The 26,403-nt window shown below is 40.2% G+C and overlaps 1 protein-coding gene across 1 annotated transcript in view; it reads left to right on the forward strand.

Moving 5' to 3' along the window:
- Positions 1-26,403, forward strand: part of csmd2 (CUB and Sushi multiple domains 2) — a 251,381-nt gene that overhangs the window by 72,066 nt on the left and 152,912 nt on the right. The window contains 4 exon segments of the mRNA XM_051955076.1: positions 1,135-1,329; positions 5,987-6,005; positions 6,007-6,041; positions 6,044-6,191. Coding sequence (XP_051811036.1) covers positions 1,135-1,329; positions 5,987-6,005; positions 6,007-6,041; positions 6,044-6,191 — 397 coding nt within the window.

Raw genomic sequence — 26,403 nt, forward strand, 5'->3', positions numbered from 1 at the left:
GTTGTATTTCTCTCTAGAAAAAGACAGTGTCAAGCATCTAAACAGGCCGGTATTCCCGTGTTACTTATCATTGTTTAGGCGAAGAAATTGGGGATTTCATTTCTTGATAAGCTCATGGAAATAAGCTGCCTACTTTTGAAATATTTTCCTATGCATTTGAGACATCCGGTAGGGTAGTAATGTGAGTGTGCATTGAATGTGATGGTGAGGTGCCAGTGAGCTGTGTTGCTGTGTAGGAGCCATTCTGTCCTCACCGGAGTTCAGCCCAGCCCCTGTGGAGGCACTGAGTTTCATCCAAAGTCCAGCACATGCTCTGGCCAGGTCCCTCGCTGTGTGGGAGTGTGTGATGGGGACTGTGAGCTGGATGACAGAGTGTGTGTGTGTGTGTGTGTGTGTGTGTGTGTGTGTGTGTGTGTGTGTGTGTGTGTGTGTGAGAAAGAGAGAGCGAGAGCAATAGAGATCCATGTTTGGTCATTGCCCTTTTACTCCTACTCTGAGGATTTACTATCTGAAATGGAACAAGGACAAAATCATCTCCCACTATACATACAATATAATTTTAGCCAATAGGCTTAGCTTCTCAAATATATGTAGCTGCCATTGCATGTCTTTTTCTGGAATAAAATTAATGAAACAAGAGGATTCAGGCACAAGACATTGGCTGGACTTCCTTTGAACGTGGTTTGCATAACACACAATTAGACAAGGTTCTGTCAATAGTGATCTCACTTATTTGCATTCATGTGCGTGATTGCACAAGCAGCGATGGTCAACATGGCATCCACGAGTGACTGCGTGACTAATCTGATGGGTAATCTGAAGCATTTATCACAGTTTATTGTGGTAAGTCTTATTGACTATGGTATGGATTGTGGCACTTTATCAGCAGCTCTGCTTCGACACCAAAATATCTGCATTGAGGAAGATAAGATTTTATCTGTGTATTTTTTGAAAGAAATCATTCCTTAGGTCTCAAATGTTGTCATGAGCAGATGACTGTCGATGTTGCTGTCAGACTCTTCTGTACTGTTTCCTTGTTTTCTGGCTCTTTGCAACACTACAATGACACATTGCCACAGACTTTACCAGAAACTGCCTTATTAACTGTCCATTTCTTCCTCTCTCTCTCTCCAGCTCTGCCCAGCTACACTTGTGGTAATCCTGGACAGCTACTCAATGGCCACCAGCAGGGGTCCACTTTCAATATCGGAGACAAAATCCGCTACAGCTGCAGCCCAGGCTACGTGCTGGAGGGTCACACCACCCTGTCCTGCCTTGCCACATCAGCTGGTACTGCTGCCTGGGATTTTCCCCTTCCCTATTGCAGAGGTATGCAGGAGGGACAGTGGAAAGCTGTCTGTCATAACAGGGCTTCAATCGTGAAATATTTTTGGTCCACAAAGTAAATATTTTAATCGCATCTAATTTGAGTGGCTTTGAAGGAAGAATTTGGATCGCAAATGGTTGACAGCCAGCTCAGAGTTATGCCACTGATAATCAAATTTATTTTGACGAGTATTTGGAAAAATTGCGCATAAAAATTGTCTTGGTAATTGCAACTGACACCGGGAGAGATGGACCGAGTTTGAAAATGTGACAGGCACAACTGAAACATAGAAGTCAGTAAGGTATTTCATCTCTTAGCACTCTGAAAACCATTCACATACTGACCTTGCTTTTGAAATGAAGAGCAGTCAGCCTTAGTTGTACATTCTTTTATTCACTAGTTGATAATACCCATTCTCCAGCCCACACACACACTCCCATACATCTACACATGCCTCCACATGACCTGACAAGGTTTTCTGTGGTTCTACTGATATCTTATTTACCATGGCAGGACCTCATGTGTTAGCTCCCAGTCAGGTGCTTGTGCCAGTTGTCCTTCCCTCAGAGCTAGCAAGCACCCCTGCGGCAGTGACACCTGCCAGTGTGTGCTGTCTGACCCGACATGACACAGTTCTTGAAAATAGTTCACTGTAGGCAAAAGTGATGCTAGTGCATACAGTTTTATAGGCTATCTCTTCGGACAAAATGTAATTACTTATATAATTGACATGCAGGCACTTGTCCACGTATGTATGTGTGAGTGAGTGTGCCTGCGTATCCATGTGGCCAATGGTTTGTGTCAGTGTGCCTGCTGAGCAGACCACTGAGACACTGTGCCATCTGCAGCCAGGCCGGGAGTCAGGAAGCCCACATAGGAGCACACATGGCTGGGCACCATGCGCCAGCATAGTCTCCACCCACCCAGTCACATGCGGGCACATGCCTATGTTCCACATTTAGATGGGAAATTATCGTGTTCATTTAGTAATCCATTCTTTGTAATTTCTTGTTTAAGAAACTGTCAATAACTCTGTCTTCTTCCTTCCCTTTGGCTAATTCACTAGTAATTTCTGTCTGGAATCAGTTCTTTCTTTGTCCTCCCTCTTGCCCACCCAGGCTTTGTTCTGGAAAAAAAAACTGCTCCAGCACTCAAGGATGTGATTATGCCACCTTTTCAGCACAAATTACACGCCAACAAGTTTTAGAAACTGGCAATTTCCCCTGTGATTAATTGAGGTCTCCGACCACATTAAAGTCAGCGTGTACACCTGAGTGCTCCTTCATAATGCATAAGTGTATTGTTAATGTCACTCCAATTATAGAGACTCCCCATATGTGCAAGAGCAGAGTTCACATTGTACTTTGAGAGTAGGGACAATGTTTTGGCACGGTCACCATTCTGGACTCTGGACACTGCCAATGTGCCAATACTGTTGTGCCAAAGATGATAGGCAGCGATTGATGACACAGATACTGTTTTACATTTCCTGTCTTGTGCTCATCAATTTGTTTTCTAAGCTGTAATAAAAAAAAATACTCTACTCATCTTCTAAAAAGACATTTTAGCACTTAACTGCTGTCGAGTCCATTTCTGGACTTTCCTGCACTGCCACTCTTTATTTGCTCACGCTAAGTTCCACCACCTTTTGTTGCTGCATATCAAACTATTTGTCTTAGGTGTGTGCACATGCTTGAATGCATATTAAGTGTTGGTATCATTGTGCTTTGTGTGCATTGCCTACGTATTCTCATGTCTTGGTTGCCATGACACTCAGAGGAATTGAAGCTGCTCTTTACACTTTATGGAAAACCATGATATTGTAAGTGACAGCCTGAAAATATGTACTGCTCAGCCATGGGAAGCAGTTTGACATTTACAATTGACTGAGGAAAAAATGTAATACTTTTCTGCACATCTCACGAATTGAAGTGTTTTAAAGCATTTTTTTCTCATATCATTTAGGCCATAGTATATGAGTGGGCCATTGTTGTACAGCTCTTGCGTTTGGCCAGTGGCAGCCACAAATGCAGGGAATGATGAAGAGAGTCAAGGTGAAAGGGAGAGTTTGGAGTCGGAGACAACCCTTCAAGTGTGAAGAAACAGCCTTATGTGGAATATCATGCACTCCCTCATTGTTTTTTTCTGTCTGCATTCTACTTCCTGTCACTCCACTGCAACAATCACCTGTCACCCTCCCGCCATCTCTCTCTTTCTTCATTGTCCCACCCTCCCTCCGTACTTTTTTCTCACCCACACTCACATGTCACCTGTCATCCTCCTCATCTCCTCCTTCTCACCTTCTGTCGTGGTTTCCCTCCTATTGAAGTTCACACCTCACAGGTTCCGCTCGTCCATACACTCCCTTGCCCTCCTTAGGGGGTTGCTGTGGTGACAGGTACGATGGATGATAGACAGGGCCCAACTCTTCTGAGCTCCTCCTCCTGTCTTAAAAAAAAACAAAAAAAAAACACCACATACAACTAGGCGGCCGCTTCCTATAATGAGTCCCACCTTGATGCAGATATGCACTCACAGAGACACATACACCTTCACATAAACTAATAATGTGGAAGTGTTGTTTAAATAGTGTACAGTAGTGATCTAAACATTATACTGGTTTATACATCTGTATTTGCAATCAAGATACCAATACTGTATTGTTCAACGCTCTAATGAACATATCACAAGGCAGGCAGGAAATTATCTTGGCAACACATTAAATGCAGGCTTTATTCTTTAATGGTCTCCTAAAGCAATCTTGAGGAGGGAACGGTTGCTTTGATTAACACAAATCTGAATTAATCAGAATTTAATCACTTCCCTCCACATTGCATTATGTTGCATCATGCACCTTACCCCTGCTTCCTGCTGACTGTAAAAGCCCCGTAGGGCAGTTTTGAAATTCTATGACTGCTGTCCTCTTTGGCCTATGGCAAAAATTGCAGACAAAGGAACAATATGCTGTAACTCATTGCACATTGTCATGCTCCTGAATTTGAAAATATGCAATTTGGCTTGTGGCAAAAAGATAATGTGTGGGCAGAATAAATAAATAAAATACTTTTTCTTTTATATATATATATATACTATATATATATATATATATATATATATATATATATATATATATATATTTTAAAATTGCACACTAGATTGCGTGCAAAACTTCACCCACAACATTTCCAATAATTAAAGCCTGTATGACATATACTGGAAGTCCCAGGGGATAAAGTGGGACACGGGCACACCGATTAATTCACAGCCTTTAATTATGCAAACAGACTAACATCTTGATACTCTTAATCAAAGTGGACAAAGACTTGAGGCAAACAGTCAAACAAGCCCTTTGGCATGAATGCAGAACTGCATTGTCATGTTTTCTCCAAATTGTCAACTTGAGAGACATTTATGCTTTTATCCTTATAACTTTAAGAAGGATGTGTTGTTTTTTTGTTTTGTTTCTAACATGATGTTAGTCCTCTGGCATAAATGAGTGGCTCAGTCTGTCATGTTTCCTGTGAGTTGTCACACTTGACGGATACTATCTGATCCTGTTTGTACTTTTTTCTTTGTAACTTCTAAGAGTTATGATGTTATAGCCATTTACAAATTTTATCATTTTTCTTTTGGGGTCCACTAAGAATGTGTTTACATGCTTTAATGTTCCACAAAATAAATAAATAAAATAATGCTAATTCTCACAGCTCTTCTCATACTCAGTTTAAAAGTTTTAGCACCTTGGCTGACAAAGCAAAGCAAGGTAACTCTGGTAACCTAAGATCTTTTATTATAGGGATGTAGCCTCAGCAGGACCTAATGATCGAATAGTGATTGACTGCAAAGAAGCTGCTCGTTCTTTCTTTAAGGGCATACCAATCTAGCTACTAGGCTGGCTTTATGCAAATCTCATGCTTGATGGCATAAACAAACAGCCTGAACTCTGGACTCACTATTGCATACTAGCTTTCATAATTTTATAATTCCAATAGTCTAAATTCAAATATGAGTCTGATGTCAGAAAAATGTCAGAACGCTCTCTTTCAATTTAGAATGTTCTGTCTTGTCTGACAGAGTGAGCTTTTACTCGAAGAAAATAATGTATTATAAGTCTTTTCCAGCAGTTTTATATCTGTACATGTGTATTATGTGTGCTGGAGTTCTCTTGACCAGTTGAGTGTTTCATATTCTTATTAAAGTGAGTGGTTTCCTGGTTTGTGCCATGTGTTCTTACCTGATATATAGTGTATAAATATATGTAATATATGCTATTTTCCTAATAAATGGAAAGCATCTTTACCCAACCAGAAATGGACAAGACAACAGTCGAGTGTCAAAAGGTCATTTAGAAGATGCAGAGTTCAAAATGTAGTATTGCATTGTTTCGTGTAATCTCATCTTGTATTTGTCCCAGTATGGTACATTCGAATACGCCTACATTAGCTTGCTCGAATTTGACTTCCACAGCTTCATTGTTTCAAATTGACCTTTAACTGCTGTTAAGCTGCACTTTGTGTTTATTAACCTTTTACAATTATTGCTCCTTTACTGTTTACATTCATCTGTACATATTCAATAATTTGTGGTTATTATATATACAAAAAAAAATCTGCTTTTATTAAGCATTTCACATCTGTCTTTTTACTGCTCTTCCTACAGCGGATGATGGTGTGGAGGGACACTGCGGGCCAGAGTGGAGTGATCACCACTCCGAATTACCAGCTGACTATAACAACAACGCTGACTGTACCTGGACTGTGTTGGCCGAACCAGGAGACACCATTGCCCTGGTTTTCTCCGACTTTCAGCTGGAGGACGATTATGACCTTCTGGAGGTCAGCGGCACTGATGGTTCTTCACAATGGTGAGTAGTTTACTTGCTTTTTTTTTTTTTTGTCTGGTGAGAGCTGAGTAAGGGCGCGTGAAAGGAAAGGGAGACCAGATTTTCATGACCTGCGAACCTACGCTTTTTTAGGAGAAGGACTGAGCTAAGTGAAGTGAGATTGTCAGTGGGTGGGTTGTTAACGTAGATCCTGTGAAGGTGGATCATAGCTGTCTTAGAAGTGTTACAAGTGGTATCTTCAAAATGAAATAAAAAGATAACAGTCATTTATATGACAGACAGCTCCTAGCTTTCATTTTACGAACTCTGTTAAGGTGTATCGTGTGGTCTGTGGTTTAAAGTGTAATTTTGAAACGCTCAGTCTTGGTCACACACTCTCACTCATTCTCTCACTCAGTCTCACACAAACACACATGCTCAGCTCTAATGATGAAGAGGTAGGATATCCTGGCGTCAGTGTGGGTCTCTCACCATCTGTGGCAGCTCCTCCTCTCTCTGACAACTCTCTCAGCTCAGGAAGTAATTAGTGAGCTCGATTACCACCACCAGCCGTATAGTGTTTTTCACCCATACTCACACAAACACAGTAGAGCCCATATGGGCACAAATGGACATAAGTCTTCACACTTTCATCCACACTTCTATATATTTGTACTGGCGCTCAAAGAACTTGAGCAAACAGATGTACTCTTTCACACTCTGTCTGCCTCTTTATCCCTTCCTCAGTCACTTGGCGCACAAGGCTAATATTAGCATGAAAAATATACATGAGTCGAACACAGGTGGATAAATTCACTATTTATACATCGGGAAAAATGTGCTACCTTTGTCTTGGGTGAAATGTAGGTTTAGTTTCAGGACCATGTAGGAGACAGGCAGTTCAGATAAACAAGGGAAGACAGAGGACAGTTTGAAGTTGCAGCCACAGGCAGTTGGGCAGGAAGGGACAAGGGGTAGCACTGGCTATGCTGTTAAACACTTGAGACACAGACTTAGAGAGAAAGACAGAGGGATAGGGGACTGCTGATAAAGGAAACAGGTTCTGAAAGAATATATGAGAAGTCATCTTCTAGTGAGATGGCCCCTGGAAACTTCATGTCAGTTTCACTCATTCACTCTGTAGTTAAGCAAAAACACTTCCCAAAAAGAACTTGATTGACTCTGAGCGGTCTTAAAACTGAGAATTCTGCCTTGTAGTCTGATATTAAAGTCTCTTTGAATCTGTGGTTGGGCAATGGAGAGTTGATCGCTTCCCAGACTCCACAGACAGCAGCCTGACAATGCTTTTTTTTTTTTCGCACTTTTTTACGATGTCATCAGCTTGTGTCTCAGACTTTGATTTGAACTCTGTTGTCATGTGGAGTGTCCAAATCTCTACTGAGTATGTCATCTTGTCATGATTGTGCTGGGGGCGCCTGTGGTAGTGCACCTGCGGCAATGGCTGCACTGTCTTAAAGAACAAGGGAAAACTGTGGGAAGTAAGTGACTAAAAAGGAGGAAGAAGCACTATTGGCAAGCGATGCATGGTGCAAGTCACAGTTTGATCATGCACATTGCAAGGCAAAAGCAGCACAGGGGACAGAGGACATGGTGGCAGACATGCTGGCTTGCCTCTATTGTTTAAGTATTTTCTAGCCATGCTGGCTTGAGTTTTGCCTACATACCACTGACTTCAAAGAGTTGGCTTTCTTGTCCCAAAATATAAAACTCACCAGCCCATTCTCCACACAATAGTCCTTAGCTCTAATGTGGTCCAAGTAGCAGGGTGGTCTATAATTTTTAGAGAGTGAGCAGAGCGCAGTAAGGATGCACAAAGGGTATGATGGGGTCAAACAGTGAGAATGAGCAGACAGAAGTGGAAAGTTGTGGAGAGGAGGGCAGGACTTTTAGAGGAGAGGATGGACATAGAGTGTAGAGATGGGTTGAGGAATTACAACTTCCCAGCTGGTGGCCAATTAGAGAGGTCAGGTTGAGCGGTATGATGGTGCTGACCTAAAGCGTGCATCCTGTCAGTGAATAGATCAGTGAACCCTCTACTCAAGTGAAAGTTAATGGTTGTATGCACACTCTATTTTTCTCACCATGGCTTTTGTTTGTGCAGGTATACACTATGGTTAAGATTAAAAGGCTGTGTCTGCAAACCCAGGTTTAACCATCACCAATCCAGCTTTGGATTAAAGCCATTTCTTATTAAGCTGGCTGTACAAGGCAGAGTACTACATTATTTTCTCTTGCCTTCTTATTTTCCCCCTTTATTCTCACCTTAGCTCCTTTTTCATTACTCTTAAGGCTCATATCTCTCATCTAAAATTAAAACACAAGAACAGATTTGTCCTAATGTTCTGACCAAACAGCAAGAATAATTGTGTGATTTCACTTCTATTTAGTGATTATGGTATGTGCATTCTACTTTGGATAATTTCAAAATACAGGAGTTGTAAGATCTGCATTGATTGATGCCTAACAGACAGGTTGACAGGTTTTAATTGAAAATAAAAATGATGATGATAATAATAACAGAATAAAGCACCGATGAGGGCTTGATGTTCTCCGGATTATTGACTCATATATTCTCGCCAGTGTTGGGTGTCCGGGCAGGACGCACAGGCTGCTATAATTAAACCCGTCCAGCTCTACTGAAAACAGTTCAAGTTTGTATGGTCCCTATTCCTTTTCTGTGTTTATGTGATTCTGTATGTGCTTTTAAAACGTGAGAATGAGCCAGAATAAACACCATCAATCATGACCTTTGAATATGTGAATCTGATCTTGCTCACCTACAATCTAATTCACTGTACTATCCAAAGCTTTGATTGGCGGCCCTGCAGAGTTAGCATTATGGAAAGGCAGCGGGAAAAGACAATCCTGAAGACTGACTTCAGAAGTTGAGATGTGTATGTGGATTGAATGTGGCAGTGGGAAGGGCTGGTGAAAATGGCAAGTGAATTCCGCCTTCACTCGGCAGTAGCCTGACAAGACTTCCTTGATTTTGCTTGCCTGGGGGAACACATTACTCTACCATTACACTGTTTGCATTCACATTGATTTTCTTCCCCATCACCATCCACTTTGAGGCAATGTAAATAACGCCTGACGCTCACCAATTGCCAAATCCTCATTCGCCCGCTTGCTACTAAGTGGAACTCAAAGCTATTTGACTTGTAATTTTCTTGGGTGCTCAATTGTTTTCCAAAGCACTATAATACATTTTCATCTATGAGCAGTGCTCCCTTGAGATGTTGAAATCAACTCCCGCAGCACCTTGGATACTGTAAATAGAGTATGAAGTGTCTGAATCTTCATTTGAAAGCAGTCTGAATATTGACGTTATTCCCTTGGCTGTACAAAAAAAAAAAAAAAAGCCATTGTGTTGGAAATAGTGCCACATCACATTTAAATGATTGCACCATTTTACAGGATGTGTTTCCAAACAGAACTTAAATCTGCGTTTTCTATCCTAGTGAGTTTTGCAAACTCTATTTCCCAAGATAGTTTTTTTTTTTCTCTCTTTTTCATGTATCCATCTCTGAAATCACACAGCTCCCTGGGTAAATGCAACCTGTTTCTTTCTGTTAGGAGATCTGAGAGCCCAAGGAGTTACGATCCCTCTAGGTAGCCTCCCATCCCCTCCCCTTTTAACCCTATACCCAACGGACCTGAGACACTGACATTTAGTGAGCGTATAGATTATCCCTGCGGTGCTGATATGTGTCAACTTGTCCCAACCGAGGGAGGGAACACATCTGTGTGTGTACGAATGAGGCAGAGAGAGATAAAGAGTTTTTAGAGAAGAGTGCAGAACACTGGATATATATTGATTGGCTGTTAGGTTGACTCACCTGAGAGTGAGTGAATGGTCTTCGGAAAAGCCTTTTAAGTCCAGGGGCTGTTTTCTTTAGTTTCCAGTGGGAGTTACAGCAATGAGTATGTTTCTTTTTTGTGGAGATAAATGTCTCAGCTTTTGTTTTGGTTTTTTTTGTTTTCAAAAGACATCGGGAAAGTTTTTCAATGTCTGGACTCATGAGATTTAAGTTCTGATTTACTGCACTGAAAATTCAGTTATAATTTGGCTTAGACAGTCATTTTCCTGGTTTGTGTGCATACAGCTAGATGTGTGCATGGAGACTGCTGTTCACAATGGGGGTAACATATACGTCCCCTCACACTCCCTCACAGACTTTCCTGTTATGAAATGGTCACAGTAAGAGTGTGTATGGAAGTGAGTGAATGTGCAGTATATCCTGTGATCATTGTTTGCCTAGCAGCTCAAGAATAGGTAGTTGTCCGCTTGTGATCCTCAAAAGTCCTTGCTTGAAAAACGTAATTTGCTGTATGATCTGGTGCAAAGGCAGCTATTTTCTGTATGTGAAAACAGCTTTTTGGCAGCATATACAGGGGCATTTTGCATCGATGTGTTTTAAATTAATACTGGGAGATGGTTGAGTTGGTATATATTCTCAGTGGGAATGCTGAATGCATTTTTTAGCCATTTCTTATGCTGTGGGCTCTTTTTGACAACAGATATTGTTAGGGAAAAAAACAACATTTTGCTTTGGAGCTTTACTTGTAATTCCCCACAACATCACTAGTCTGGTCACGTCACTCTGGCATTTCTTTCACTGTCTTGCCGTGTCTTCCTTAGTCTGTCTCTCTCCCCCTGCTATATGGGTATCATAAAGTATCTGAGTGGATAATTTGATCTGATTGTCTAAGAATGTCTAATATCTTCCTTTCCACCGTCACCAAGTGCTTGCTCATTGCAAAATTGTTGTCTTTTCTTATGCAGTATCATATAATATTCTTGATCTTATTATGGAAAGTGTCTTGGGATTACATATGTTGTGATTTCGGTCTAGTTGAATTAAAAATTTTCCCAATTCTATATATGTTCACTCAGTATTTATTGTAAGTGCTCATCCATATAGACTCAGGATAATGCATAACCTGCAATGCATTCAGCAATTTTTTTTTTTTTTTTTCAGATTTGAGAGTTTTAGACACAGCTCTAAATTTCATGCAGTGCATGATTTTCTCTTGATTTGTGCGTTCCCAAACACAAGTTACTGTTGTCTTGTGCATTCTCCTAACTTTCCATATCTTTTGCAAAGAGCATACTGTGCATAGCTAAAAGCCCAAAACTATACTTCTCTAAACTTTACAATAGAAAAAGCTCATGTGGAGATAAACACTGGCTGAGATGAAATGTCTCACAGCAGATATAAGGGATGGTAATGAAGCCCCCGACGCATGTCAAGAATCATCATATCAAAGACAATAAATAAAGAGCCCCTAGACCGTACTGTGAGGGGGTTATATGTACCACATCTACCAGCCCCACATTTAGATCTGCCTCTTTCTGTGTATACCTGTACTTTCTTTCTCTGTCAACTTCCACAGACTAGAAACATCAACCTTTTAACCTTTCCACCCAGCTTTTCAGATATGTGTCTGTTTTTTCTTAGCTTTATGAGTAAACATAACTTTTAGTATTTTTGGCTTTCAGAACGGGCTTATAATGATAGTTTTGGAGGACAATAATCCATGTCACCATGATGTATTTCCAGATTTATATATTTAGTAATTACAGGTTCCATATGGTAAAAATCTATTTTATCGTGCATTGTGGTTGTTGTATACTTGGAGGCTTAAGATAAAAGCTATTGAGACATGAATGTGTTTACTTTTGCCATTACTCAAGAGCCGTCATGAATAGATAGCCTTTAATCATTTCAAATTGGTAATAATTTGACCAGTGTGCTGTGTACCACCACAAACTAACAGTCACCTAGCTCAAACTTTGTGTAATTCTGTTTACTCACAGCCCATCGCTTGCCAAGTGAGCCATTCAGAATGAACAACTGTCTCACTCTGTACAATGTTTATCTACTTTCTAGAAATGTTTCTGCTAACTCTAACATGTCTCAGCCACAAGTGAAGCATACCAAATGTTCTGCTGTTGGCTGCACGAGTAAACATAGTTTTAATGCACCCCCAGCATCTGACAAACTGAAGACCTTGGAGATCATTTTCAATTTTGATGGCAATGCCATTACAACAATCAAAATTCAAAAGTCCCTGGTGTTAGTGCCTTTTGTTGCTAGTATGGTAACATTAACACTAGCTTTGATTGTAAGCCCACAGGACAGAACTGTTTGAAAAATGTAAAGCTGAGAGACATTTAGAGATAGTGGACACTTTAAAGAGCAATTAAAACCAATTAAAAATAACTGTCTGTGGGTTAATGTGCTTTGATGCTGCCAGCGGTGCTTCAGTGCCACCTAAACGCAGACAGTGTTTACTTCTGTCTGTGTCTCTCCTGCTCGCTGTACTCACCTTTACTTAATTTTAATACTAAATTACCAATACAGCTGTTCAGTTTTTTTTTTTTTTTACATGCTTTTCTCTTTCTGTTGTCAGACAACAAAGCAAGTTTTAAATATGGACTGAAGCACAGCCCATTATGACTACATGTTAAACAGCAGTGAATTCATAGCTAAAACTGCAGCTCTCCACTGCTAAATTCCAGTTTTTAAACCTGCATCAACATCATCTGACAAATCCATCATACAATCAGTTCAAAACAAGAAGTGGGCATGTGAATCTGATAATATTTGTATGTCAAATAATTGTACAGAGACAAAGTTAGAAGTGATAGAAAAAGTTTACACGTGACATTTTTATTAATTTGCTAAACGGGACACAATATAAGATCTTTGCTATGTGGTGTTATTGCTGTTGAGTTGGGTTTTATATGGATTTTGGTAAAAATCTAGGCCTAAGCTCAGTGTGCTTCATCAGCACCCCTTCGAAAACTCCCTTTTTACATTTTTTTTGTTGCATTCTTGGATTCAAAATAACAGTTTCTTATGCCCTTGCTTGACTAGTGGTTCAACAGCTTTTGTTACTGGTTGCTCCACTATGGACCCTGAAAGTCTGTTTGTGTGATTCAGGATTTATTAACAGCAGCACTCGGTTGAGGACTCAGTCTGCAACTTGCCATCGATCAAAACAGCATTTATGATGAACTTTGCACCACCCGCCAAGAAATTCTCCAGCGGAACATTATCTCCAACACCTGGTGACATGCTGCAGATTGGCTCACCCCAACACTCTACACTGTGTTACTCAATCTGTCACATTGCTCAGGCTAAGAGCTGGAGAGATGAGGGGATTTTAGAGTGCAGAGAGCAAGGCTGACAAAAATGGGCCAATGCTCGTCCGTGTTTACTATCATGCTTCCAAGCTTGCCAGCATGAAGGTGTTTTTTTTTTTTTTTCTTCAAGGTAAGGCTTATTCCAGTTGTATTGTTGAAATTTCATCACTGAAAACGGGGAAGCATTCTATGTTTGATGATTGTTTGCCATTAATTGTCATTAATTATCTGAGTTGTCTTGAAAAACAGCAGGTGCAGCAATTTACTAAGCAATATTTAGTCTAACCTATAAACTAGCTCCCCTGAGGCAAGCAGCCTGGCTAGCAATGTGTCTGTGTAAGCATGTCTAGCCATGTGTTACCTCAGCCCCAGACCCTGTGATGATCAGAGAACACTCGGAGGTTGGAGGTAATGGGCCAGATCTCTGCGCCCTGACTGGGTGTCTTTTTAGTTGTTTTTTTTTACAAAAAAGTGCACCATTGAGATCCAATCTGTCACTTCTAACAGCCCTACAGATGGAGAAATCGCCTATGATTTGTGCACGGGGGCATATTTTAAAGTATGTACAATGGCACCCTAGACTTGCTAATAAAAAGGCTTTACTGACATTATATTTTATAGTATTGATATTTTAAAATATTTACAAGAAAAAAACAGCTTTCTTTTCATCATATTTTCAAGAGAGAACTTGAACACTGAAGTCATTGATATATCAGTAGTGTATTTACGATTAATTAATTTGTGATTAATCTTTGTATCAGTACTTTGCCTGTCAGTCTCTTTTTCTGTCATCTCCACACATCTGTTTATGCTTTTTCTGTCTTCCTGTTCCGTTGCAAATTATTCCGTTGAATTATATTAAGACAGCAAGTCCAGCAATCAAAAAAAAAAAAAAACAATCAAAATGGCACTTAGTTTATTGTTTTTAGTGTCTTTCACCATTTGTCAGCTCTGTAAAAACATGTGTTATAGACTCATGTTTGTTCTGCAGCTTCCCCAATGATGCTTCATCCCATAACTTGCTTTGATCCTTTAAATCACTTCCTAGCTCAAGTGCCTCAAGATGGATGGCTGTCTTCAGAGGCTTTTTGCTATGGTGTCATCAAAAGAGAGACATTGGCTGTGCGGAAATGGTTTTAGCCTGCCTTGCTTATGAAGCATCATTATTTTTGCCAGACTTTTGTACTTTGACCACCCTGGTGGTTGCAGTGCACTAGATATGCGCTCCTTCATATCTAATCAAGGCAATTTATGAAAAACTAAAAAAAAAAGTTCCAAGGAACAAGAAGAGAGGCTAAAAGCACAATGCTCTCAGATGTCTGATTACATTGGAACAGGAGATAGATTGTAAAAGCAGGGCAGTGAGGACAAATAGCAGTAGCCCTTTTTATACAAAATTATTCTATTGTGTTAGCCTAGCCGTGCTAGACCCATGTTCTGAAGGCACAAGGGTCTAGGCACGCTCGACAGGGAGGGAGGTGGGCTAAAAGGTTGTCTATCAAATCCCTCTGCAGCAATTGGGTAGGTATACAACCAATGAACGCAATGTATAGGCTGACGTAGTTCCTAGAGCGCCGGCAGATTGTGGCTAAGTCCCATTAGCTTCCCAACCAGCGGAGCCGCGGAGCCAACTGGTATATTAAGGATTTGCCATATCCCGTCGGCATAAGTCCAAATACGTCTTTCTTCTCAATGAAACACTTCAGTGCCGTCCTTTGTTTATCTTTCAAGTTAAATTTTAGCTTCAAATCTTTAAGGGCTGTGGCCAAAGCCGAGTCGAAAGATAACTGTTTATTGTGCGCCGGTTGTTTCTGTCAGAATCGTCGCGCCTCTGCCGTCACTTCGTTACGCCCGCCTTCTGACTCTACACTTCATGGTGATTGGTCCGGCCAGTTTTAGGAGCATCCAGCCTCGAGCCTTATGGAGGGTAACTAGACCCACCCTGGCAGAGAATTAAATTTGTTGCCGTGGGTTGTCTAGCGCGGCTAGGCTACTATTGTGTCTCATTGTGTAATATAATGTGTGCCTGATAAACATGGTCAACCGGGACTTAAAAGTAGTAGTAGTAGGTATTCAGTCTGAAACTTATGTTTTGTGCTAGAATCAAAATCTTGAGCAGAGGATTAGCCGTTTTGTTGTTGGAATGACCCTTTCTTGGAAACAGCTCATTGGCCACTTAGAGACAGATTTCCAACATTTTTTTTTTCATAAGCTAAATGTCAATGGACAGACCAGGCAGTAAAATGGTAAATGGTCTGTATTTATATCGCGCTTTACTATACCTGCAAGGTACCCAAAGCCCTTTACAAGATACGTCACATTCACCCATTCACCCACATTCATCCGCCACACACTGATGGCGGAAGCTGCCATGCAAGGCGCTAACCACGACCCATCAGGAGCAATTAGGGGTTCGGTGTCTTGCTCAGGGACACCTCGACATGAGCACGACGGGCTGAGGATCGAACCGGCAACCTTCCGGTTGCAAGACGGTCACTCTTCCCACTGAGTCATGCCGGTGGAATAGAAAAACAATGATTTTATAAAATACTTTCAAAGCAGTTGTTGTGATATGACAATGATTAATAATTGAATTGATGCTTGTTGTTTTGATGAAGACAATATATTTAGATAAATAGTTGACAAAATGTACCTTTAAAGTGAATTCTTGTTTGCATTGTGACCATGCTGCAGTAACAGCAGAACATCTTGTCCCTGAGCATCCCCTGAGTGGACAGAGATGTCAGTGTCTGATCTGGGTCACTGCTCAACCACAACACATTCCTTTTCTGTCTCTAACCTCCCTTTTTCACAAATGCAAATATAACAACAAAGAACACAAACACATGCAGACCACATATATAGCCGGTGTTTTCAAAAACTGGCCTTCTTGACAAGTAATTTTAAATGACTGCATCAGCTAAGTGCGTCAGATAATTCCCCTTCTTTCCAATGCAAATCAGCCTGCTTTGGTTGAATCAAGCACCATTGTTTTGATACTAGTGGAGTGATCTCCTGTTTGCAGACAATGGTCATTTTTGCTCAATCCCTGAAACAGTTGGAACTACATTTCAAACCAGTGCAATCAACTCAAAACTGTCAAGAACAACAACAGCAACTACAACAACAACAAAATAACTCAAAAAGGACTTGTTTGCTGTGAAATACAGCCTGCACTTATATCAGATGTGAAATTTGTGCCTTATAAGCTGACCCACTATAGACTCGGGAAAGATGTAGATGACGGATGCAGCAGACTTACAGATAGATTTAGACATTCTCCTCTTTGAGGGCACATCACTCAGTGAAAGTCCTGTTCTGCACAATTTGAAGTTCATGTCATTCATAAAATATCCCTGTCTTTTGGGGTTGGAAAGCTCACAGTTGTGGCTTGTAATGAAAGAAGAAAAGAGGGATCAGAAGAGGAAAATGAGCAAGCCTGCAAGGTGAAATAAAGCAAGGACGTGCTCACTGGTTTGGAGTGTAATATATCTTAATCTTCTTTGGGACAGCAGGACAGGTTGTGTGAGTGTGTATGTGGGAGTTTGTACAGTCACTATGTATTCTCTTCTCATCTGGAGCTACTGTGAATGTTTGTGTGTGAGAGTGGCAATGAAATAGCCCTCCTCTTCCCATTCATCAGACAGAGGCTGTCTTTTTGTATGAGGTGACACTAGGCCAACCTGAATATATTTACAGAGGAACCTTTATGAACTCTGGTGAACGTGCCTTGACCGGCAATTACAGACTGCACGGCAGCGTGCCTCCATAAAACTTCTTCTAAACTGCATCAATAAATGTGGGGAGGCAAGAGGTGACAGACGTGTCGAACATATAGAGAAAAAAGCCTAAGGTGCGCTGTCAAATATATAGAAGAAAAGTCAGTGCTTTGATTTATAATGTTTTTGTTGTAATTTGAATAATAGCAGAAATTAAAATGGTTAGCTATATATGTGGCCTGGAACAGTTGCAGTCTTGAGAAATTGCATTTTTAATCAAATGTGAACAAGATTGTGCACCTGGTAATGCAATTTTAATGGTTACTCTGTGTCAACAAAAATATGAAAGTTTAACTTGTCAGTTTTTCATAAACACAGTTCCACCAACCATAATATCCAGAAATAAAATGTAATAAATCATCACATTATTGGTTAAAAGTTTAATTGTTAATAGTTTCTCCACAGTTGCTTTTGAGCCCTGCCCCTTCTTTTTTTTTATGACTCTTATTACTCATTGCAGACAGTGCTGTTCCTTCCTCAAGGGTTAAGTCGAAGCTAAAGTGATATAGTGGGTATATGATCCATTAGACCCTGTTTCGAAGTGTTTTTTTTGCTTGGTCGAGATTTTCTGAGAGTGCCAGAGAGGTGTCAGCATCATATTGATCCCACAGCACTGCAATCTTTCTTAATCCCACTTTCTCCACACAGACAGAATGAAACAGAAGGAAAGACAGAGAGACAGGCAGAAAAGCTCTAATTTTACAAATTGCTGATAGGACTATGTACGTAACTGCCCTTTTAATACATCATTGGTTTTCAAATAATTGCAGTCACCACACATTCAAAGGTTATTCTTTCTTACAGAGCTAATAGGTACTAACATTTAAATACCCAAATTAATGAGTGGACACATGGTGCACACAGATATATATGGCGAACGTGGAGTTCATTCTTGTGTGCCTTGTTGCACAAGCTATCAGCTTTGCCCCTTTACCAACATGTGCAGCTCATTTACTACTGACATTGCACCCTTCTGTCTTTTTTGACACCAAGGCTGCCTGCTCTCCACCCTTCCTGTTTTTTTTTAATTAGATTGTCTGATTAGAGAACATTGACACGGGTTGGGCGGGGTGCAACGAGAAAGAAAAAAAAATAATTAAAATGGGGATTAGTCTGGTCTGGGGCTCATGCAGACAGAATTAACGGCTAGCGCTGCCTGGCTCTATCACTTGCAGATCAGTGTTGCTAATATCACAGTGTTATTAGCGGCACTATCCTCCCCAACTGCGTGATAACGGAGGATTACGGAAGGTGCTGTGGCCAGTGAACCGGGAAAAAATGGTGCGATTTGTCTTAGCATGGCTAATTAGTGCACTGTTTGCATGGATGATATGGATCAGGGATAAAGCTGATCCTTTGACTGAGGGCCAGCTTCTCAGGCTATGTTGTAGCTCAATACAAAAATACATGTATAAAAATACAAAGATGGTGCTGTCTTGTGCATTTCGATACATAGACATTACAAAAATGGCAACAGATTGCAATGTTTATATGGCAGGGGGAGTAGAGTGGTAATTTCTGCAGACCTGCCGCTAACCTGTAGGGATGTTTCCTTCCCTGTTTGTTGACGCCACTTTCTCATGATAATTACTGTTGCTGACGTGCCCTGGGTCAAGGATACTGCATAATGGAGCAGTTTGTTTGATCTATTGGTTTGTATCCATGCTCGTCAGCGGCATATATTGTGTTTGACTTGAAGTTTGGTGTCAGATGTAGCCGCTTAAGGACTCTAAACACATGTGCATTCTTTCGTTTTCCATGTAAACATTTGAACAGTGTTTTCTAAAAATAGTATTAGATTACATGTATGCAGCGTGTGAATAGAAATTGACCAGAATCCGCCCCCCATCTTACACTTGAATTCTGCGCTGCTGTTCTCAACTCTTCTTCTCTTTCATCTCCATCTTTCATGTCTCACGCCTGTGCAGCGTTCTATCTGAGTGCACTTAAGAGGGAATACAGATTAATTGTTTAATAAGCAAATCTTGATGGTGGAATGGCCTTATTAGCTGCAGCACATAATATATTGCATGTAGGACAAGGATGTCTCTGTGAAGTATTATTGGCTGATTTCTGCGGTTAAGAAAGTGCCGTTGTGAAATTACTCGGTCAGCATAAAGTGGTGTTGTTGCTCTTGCATTACATTCATTCGATTTGTAATTAGCCCCAATGATGTAAGTGCACTTTGGCGTGTGGTAATTACTACAATATGGGAAGAAAAATTTAGATTCCTTCACCTCCTTGTGGATTGTTTACCAGTAAAAAATTGAAATGTCTGAATTTAAGTGTGCCTTATTTAACAATACAGAAAAAAAAAAGTAGCATTTTATATGAGCAAAAATGTGTCTCTGGATAACCCTTGAGTCAGAGAATTGTGTTCTTTCTTTCTGTCTTTGCCCCCTTTTGTCTGAATTGCCTTTGCTTAAACACTTGATCCTGTGTGTGGAACTTTTGCTTTGAAGGGTATTTTTGTGTTTTGTATCAGAGATGAAGAAAAAGCATTCTTCTTCCTTTAATGTTCCTTAAATAGCACCATTAGAGCAGGGGAAGATAAAAGATAAATGGTGTTGCTGTGGGACTGTTCTGCCTTTTCTTCTCGTGGTGTCGAAGCTATGATGGGGAGGGAATGGGAGGGCAGGCCACCGGCAAGGATAAATCAGAGCACTTAGGTCCTCTTCGGCATACTTGTGTTTATTTTAATGTTAGACATTCTCTAGTCTCCCTCCTTTTGTTTCTCATTTGCCTTTCCAGTTCATTAGAGCAAATATATATGGTTCTCATTTTAGTCTTATACTTCTTCCCCGTTCTATTGCCTGTCCTTGATAGCCCACTTTTACTTTAAGGATCCCTAATTAGTCTATTGTAAGCTGTTCCATTTTGTATGCTGTTAGCCATTTTGTTAAATTTTGTGGCTTCAATATTTCTAAAGCTGTATAAACTGTGGCTTCCAGTATACCTACTGCTATGCTATTATCCCCTTTGCCTACCAAAGCTACACATTTGTTGTGTTTTATTTGGAAATATTCTTCAACCTTGTAATGCTTTACCAGTGGTAAACACAACTGTGCTGTTGAAGTGATCTATCGATTGTTGTCTAAAGGCATTGCCAATTTATTTCAAGTTGAAAATTCCTCAAAAAAAAATGCAATGTTACAATGTGTACAACACATTAAAATAGACTGACCGGTGAACATTTTGCAGCATTATTCTCCCACTATTCTTGTTTGGTTTTTTTTGTTTTTTTTTTCCCTTTTCCCCCTGTGCCATGTTCTTGATTCCAACCCTTGGCCTGGATAGGCCTCAGAAAGCCCCACAGCAGATTAGCTCAGGCTTTAGCTGTGGTCCTGACATCAAAGGTGCAAGTAGAGAAGGGGGACAGCAGAGACACAGGACAGCAAACACTGGGCACCAATATGGAAGGGGTGAGGGGAGGACACTGAACACGACTGCGCAAGAGATGTTGAGAATGAAGCGCTGCAGAAACAGCAGGGCAGCTAAAACTGAGAGAGTAAAAAGCAGGCAGAGTGAACCGAGAGAATGTGAATTAATAGGCACAGGGTATTCAGATCAGACTAAGGTCAAGAAGTGTTTCTGCAGCTACTTTTCATTTCTTATTTTACCATGTCTACTGTAGCTGCTGGATCAGATTGATTTTCATCATCTAATTGGAAATTGTACAATTGCAAGAATGATACCAATAGTTGGTATGGTACAATTTTCTTTGAGTGTTTGTTGATGCAAAAACATATAACCACAACACAAATACAGAGTTTGTTTGGTCCCTCAGTTTTGTTTTGTTTTTTTAAGGAGATGGGCTACTTGATTATTCTGATGTTGTACTGTACAAACTCAAAGCAACCCTATACAACATCGTACCGCAAGCCGCATCTGTTTACCTGAGTAAAGCAGTGTGGAAGCTGAGTGCCCCTACTTACATTACTATTTACCGTAACACGTATCCTGCTAAAGAACAGTTTCAAGATCCTTTATTGGCCTGGCAATTGCATTAAAGTTGCACCACGCCTACTGTATAGAGTGTGAAATTTTTAGGTGTTGCCACAGTTAAAGGGAATGTACATGTTTTGAATAGCAAAATGATTTTTATTTACAACTACTGTAGTAATCCAATAAGATCAAAACAGGATCCAGCTAGTGGGGATATGACACAGTTTTATTTAACGTACTTAAACCAAAACACTCGCTGCAAATGAAATAATAGGGCAAGATTGGGCATAAGACACCCACTGACGAACACTCCTCTCAGGCTGGTTTCCTTTTTCTTCGTGAAGTATTGCAGCTACTTTTTGGTGATTCATTGGAGTCTGTGGATTGCTCTTTGTCCCCTCCCCTAGGAACAATCATGCCTTGGGAAAAGCCTACCAGAGGCTATTGCCCCTGCCAACATAGCTCCCAGGATCACAGCGACACACAAACCCCTCCATTGCTTTAAAGTACGATTCTTTGGGGGGTAAAGGGAGCTGTGATTGGAGTCCCTGCTCCTTGGTGTTGAAAGGAGCCAGCTGTAGTGGTTTAAGCATTTGATTAGGATGCCTCCTGGGTGCCTTCTTTTGGAGGTTTTCTGGACACCTCCAGCTGGGAGGAGACACCAGGTTAGACCCAGAGCTGACTGGAGAGAATACATATGTCATCTGGCCTGGGAACGCCTCGGGGTCCCCCAGAAGGAGCAAAACAACATTGCTTGGGAGATTGGGAGAGGGATGTCTTTAAAACACTGCTTAACCTGCTGCCACTGCAACCAGACTGTTGAAGAGCGAGCAAAAGTAGATAGATGGATCTCAATTGTTAATAATAATATAGATTATAGTTCTGGCTGTGATTGTGCAGCCTGATATTTACCAAACTGGGTTTGACTCAATTTGTCATATATGATTTATGAGATTTATGTAACAGTTAACCAAACTCACACCACATGTCGCATGTTCTGATTAGTACTGTATGTCTATAGGTTGGAACTGTAGCACACTGTCCTTAATGCTCTTTTTTCTGTGTTTATTGCTTATGACCATGTACCTGCACTCCAGCAGTTTCAGATGTGAAACAGTTAAAGAAAAAAAGAAAAAAATACTTCTCTGTTGTAACATATTAGTCAACACTGGATACGGGTAGTGGATGATAGTCACTCATAGCATTCATTGCTCCCTGAGGCAGCCCTCCCTCTGCCAAACAGGCATGTGTTCACAGAAGTGGTGAATTTGAGGCTAATTATCAAACGCACGCTGCTGCTCAGGGAGTTTGGTGGCAGATCCCAAGACAGAAGTGAACATAAACACACACACATATGCGGCGATGTATGTGTGTCGAGATGATATTTGGGTAGTCATGGGCAGGATATTCATGTCACACCATTTATTTAACTGTAGCTAATTGATTCTTGTGGGATTGTGTGTTATGGCTGTTTTTTTTTTTGTTTTTGTTTTTCTATATGAAGGAAATACAGGGAGGAGGAAGAACTCGACTCCAAAGTTAAATGCAGAATTTTATATACTGTCCACAGCTCAAATCTGTTCCCATTTTCTTTCTTACTTTAAGTCCACTTAATCTATTCGCCCTACCTTCAAAAATAACAAACACAGCACACACATTATTATATTATAGATTGAACAAATTTCTTTAAAATGGTTATTGGAAAGTGATTATCCTTCCTTCATTTTCAACCTGGGACCACAAAATAATTCAGTGCTGTTATTATATACCATGTGTCATTGGCTGGATATACTGATCAGTATTGAGTATTATTTATGTGAGGTCATTTAGAGAAACAACATTAGACGATATCTGGATGATGCAGGCAATCTTGTCATGCTTAAAGGGATAACATGCCCTTTGATTATTTTAGTTGAAACAGGTTAGTATAGTTCCTTTGGGGTTTTTTTCTGTTTGTTTATTTGTTTCTGTTTTGTTTTTTACAGACAAACCATATTTCCTGTTTGGATGCTCATAATATCAATGAAAAGGCTACATGTGTGGAAGATCTCCTCCAGACTTGTTCAAATGTGTATAGAAATAGTTCTGGGTTCAATAATTTCTTGTCTTGAATAAGGGCTAGGCAATACAGCTGAAAAAAAAAAAGTTTCAACTCAATATAAATGTCAATATTGATTAATTTTGATAATTGCAATGGATAAGAGATAAGGAGATGGGAAGTTTAGTTTGGAAAATAAACATGTAAAATGTAAATAATTTTATATTTTAATGAACTAATTTCTGTTGAAATCATTTTTCGTTTGAATTCTTATTTTTTTTTTTAAAAAGCCAAATTATTTGATTGTAATTTCATGTAACATGATAAAAAGAAAGAAAAGCTGAAAGGGAGAAATGTTCATGTTCTTGTCCACAATATTCTAAAGATGTACTAGAGTTTCTGTAGGCATAGAAGCTAAAATTATCCAGAACAGACGAAAAAATAAAGTGAAAACTATCTTATGTTATCGTACGGCCAGGATCTAGCTCAGAGCTTTGTCCCTCTTACTGAGCATAGCAACATACATTACCTTGAGTGACTGTGTTACTGCAGGCTGTCGGGGAAAGACTGATGCTGATTGACAGCTAACACAAGGTCTCTGTCAAAGCTACTGTAATCACATTCACCATGGTAAGGCTGAGGCATACTCAGTCTTTGATACCCTGATGGCCTCGAGGTATCAAACGCAAGAGAGCTATTTTTTGCCATTATGTAGTTTAGATATAGGGAAGCTCAAGTACATGCTGTACTATGTGCTTGATGTGCAATATCTATGCACTGTTCCGTTGCAATGTTAAGTTCCTGGTGTAGCTTCTCCTTCAAATTCAGTGCTGTAGTGTCATATAAATATGTTTTTGGCATTATCTAATTTACCAGTAGAGTTCTGTTGATTATGATCTTAGTTCTTCTGCCCTTTCTCCTGGCCGTTATGTAGCAGCTTTACTTCACATGTATGGTACAGTGAGCTTTCTCTGCGTAACTCGCATGTAAGCTACGTGATATGTAGCAGAAAAAAAAAAACAAAAACTGCTATTTACTTATTCTTTTATGCACTGTCATTTTGCATCTGATTCTACAGAAGTACATTTTCTTTTTTTTTTTTTAAATTTGTTCAACTTTGTGCAGAATGCTGATGTAGTTCTTGTCAAAGCCTCTCCATTCACATCCACCTCCACAGCCTATTTGATCTCCCTTAAGTGCCTCCTGCTTGGGGCTCCAGTATTAATAAAAGAGAAATTAATGACAGTGCTGCCATCGTGCTGCCATTAGGCTACTTCTGTCCCAATTAGTTGATGTTACTGCTGTCATTGTCATTATGGTGCCTTACCATTTTGGATTTTGATGTTGAAACGCGCATCAATTGCGGTGCACTTTAGTGAAGCTGTTTCAGACAGGGAAATAGTTTGTTTGTTTAGCTGATGAGCGCGGTGATGACTTCCGAGTTTGCTGCAAAATTAGAAGTGATGAGAATCGAGGTCGAGTGATATAACGCACAGCAGGCAGACAGCTGTCACCAAACACCAATGTAAACAACTCCAGCTGTACCTCTGAATGCATGTAAATGTCTGTCTCTGAATGTATGATACGTGCCGATGCATATGTTATACAGTAAGGAGATGTGTTTGTGCACACAAACAGACCAGTAATGTTAGATTCCGTTGCTTTAAATTGCAGGATCAGGATGAGGGTAAGGCTTAATACTCGGGCTTGGAAGAGGGATTTGAGTCAGAGGTGTCATCACTTACCTTTCTACATTCACGGAGTCATGCAACAGTGAATAACCATACATTTTCAGTCAAGTTGGACTATTTGATATTCAAGTAGATTGTCTTTTCTTTCTTTTAGAGAGTTAGGGTTGCGGGGGCGCTGGAGCCAGTTCCAGCTGACTTAGGGCTAAGAGAGAGAACACCCTGGACAGCTCACCAGTCTGTTGCAGGGCTACATGTACAGACAATCACACTCACATTCATACCTACGGACAATTTAGAGTCACCAACTAACCTCAGCGTGTTTTTGGACTGTGGGAGGAAGCCGAAGTGCCCAGAGAAAACCCACGCATGAACAGGGAGAAGATGCAAACTCCATGCAGAAAGATCCCGAGAAGGCATAGCTGCAAGGCCAAAGTGGTAACCAGCAAGCGACTGTGCAGCCCATGAATTCAATATTTCTTTTTAATTTACGTTCAAGTCATTAGTTTCTTGTCATTGATATTTAATTTGATCCTGAACTGTGAAGCGCTTTGTAAAGGCAATGTAAAGTTTATTCATCAATCATTGTTCACCACTTTTACACTCCACATGGACATTCAATAATCTTTGAGACATTATAGGTAGCTTACATATGATGAACTCGTGCTACAGGCGCTACAAACAGTCATACATAATAGTCGCGTCCAAGAGTGTTTTTGAAATCGAGTCACTGTTTCCACAGTGATGGATGTGTGGCTATAAAAATCTAACAAAAAAGAATATGGATGCATTTCTGTCTTTTTGCATAAATGCAATCTTACTTACATTAATAACTGATTTCATTAGAGGTGCACCGTTTTGTTCTATTTGAGTAACGTCAAGTTAGCTCTTGTTCCTCTTGTGGCGTTTGTTGCCTAGCGAGCTTGCTTCTCTTCCTCTAGCCACCTTGTTGTGCCTCATGGTGTGCTCAGCCACCTTTAGCTACAAGGATATTTATATTAAATGTTGTCTTTTCATAGTTTTCGCAGCTAAATGTAGTCTTACCCCAGCCTTGCCTTTAAAAGTGTGAAAGGCAAGACTTGCTGATTTGGAAGCACTGCTCTGCACCGTGGAGAACAACCCAGTAGCAGTTATAGATAGTCAGGCTTCATTAGCCTGACTAGTACGTGGTTTGACCCATTGTAGGACCATGTTAGTGATCCCCCAGCAAGTAGTAATTAGTTGTGTAGCCAGTTTCCGTAAACGTAATTTCCTTCAAATGTAATTTGCAATTTATGACTAGAAGACCACAGTCAATCTAGATATACACAGAATAAATATTAAGCATATTTTTAATAGTGGAAAGTGACATATATATATATATATATATATATATATATATATATATATTGAGCTTTAAAAGCTAGGAATTTAAATCTTACCGTTTATCTCCAGCACTTGCATATTTTGTAGTGTTCGACAGTCCACTGATGTTTTAGAATAGAGCAAATGAAACAAGAGACAGTGCTAGCATCATTGCACAGCATCCGCATGGACAAGACTGTTGTTTACCAGCCTCATGAGCCGGTAATCGCTTGATGCAGATTATCCCAATTTGGCATTTTAACGACCAACCGATTAATCAGTCTAT

Source organism: Acanthochromis polyacanthus, chromosome 11 (assembly GCF_021347895.1).
Source record: "Acanthochromis polyacanthus isolate Apoly-LR-REF ecotype Palm Island chromosome 11, KAUST_Apoly_ChrSc, whole genome shotgun sequence".
NCBI lineage: Eukaryota > Metazoa > Chordata > Actinopteri > Pomacentridae > Acanthochromis > Acanthochromis polyacanthus.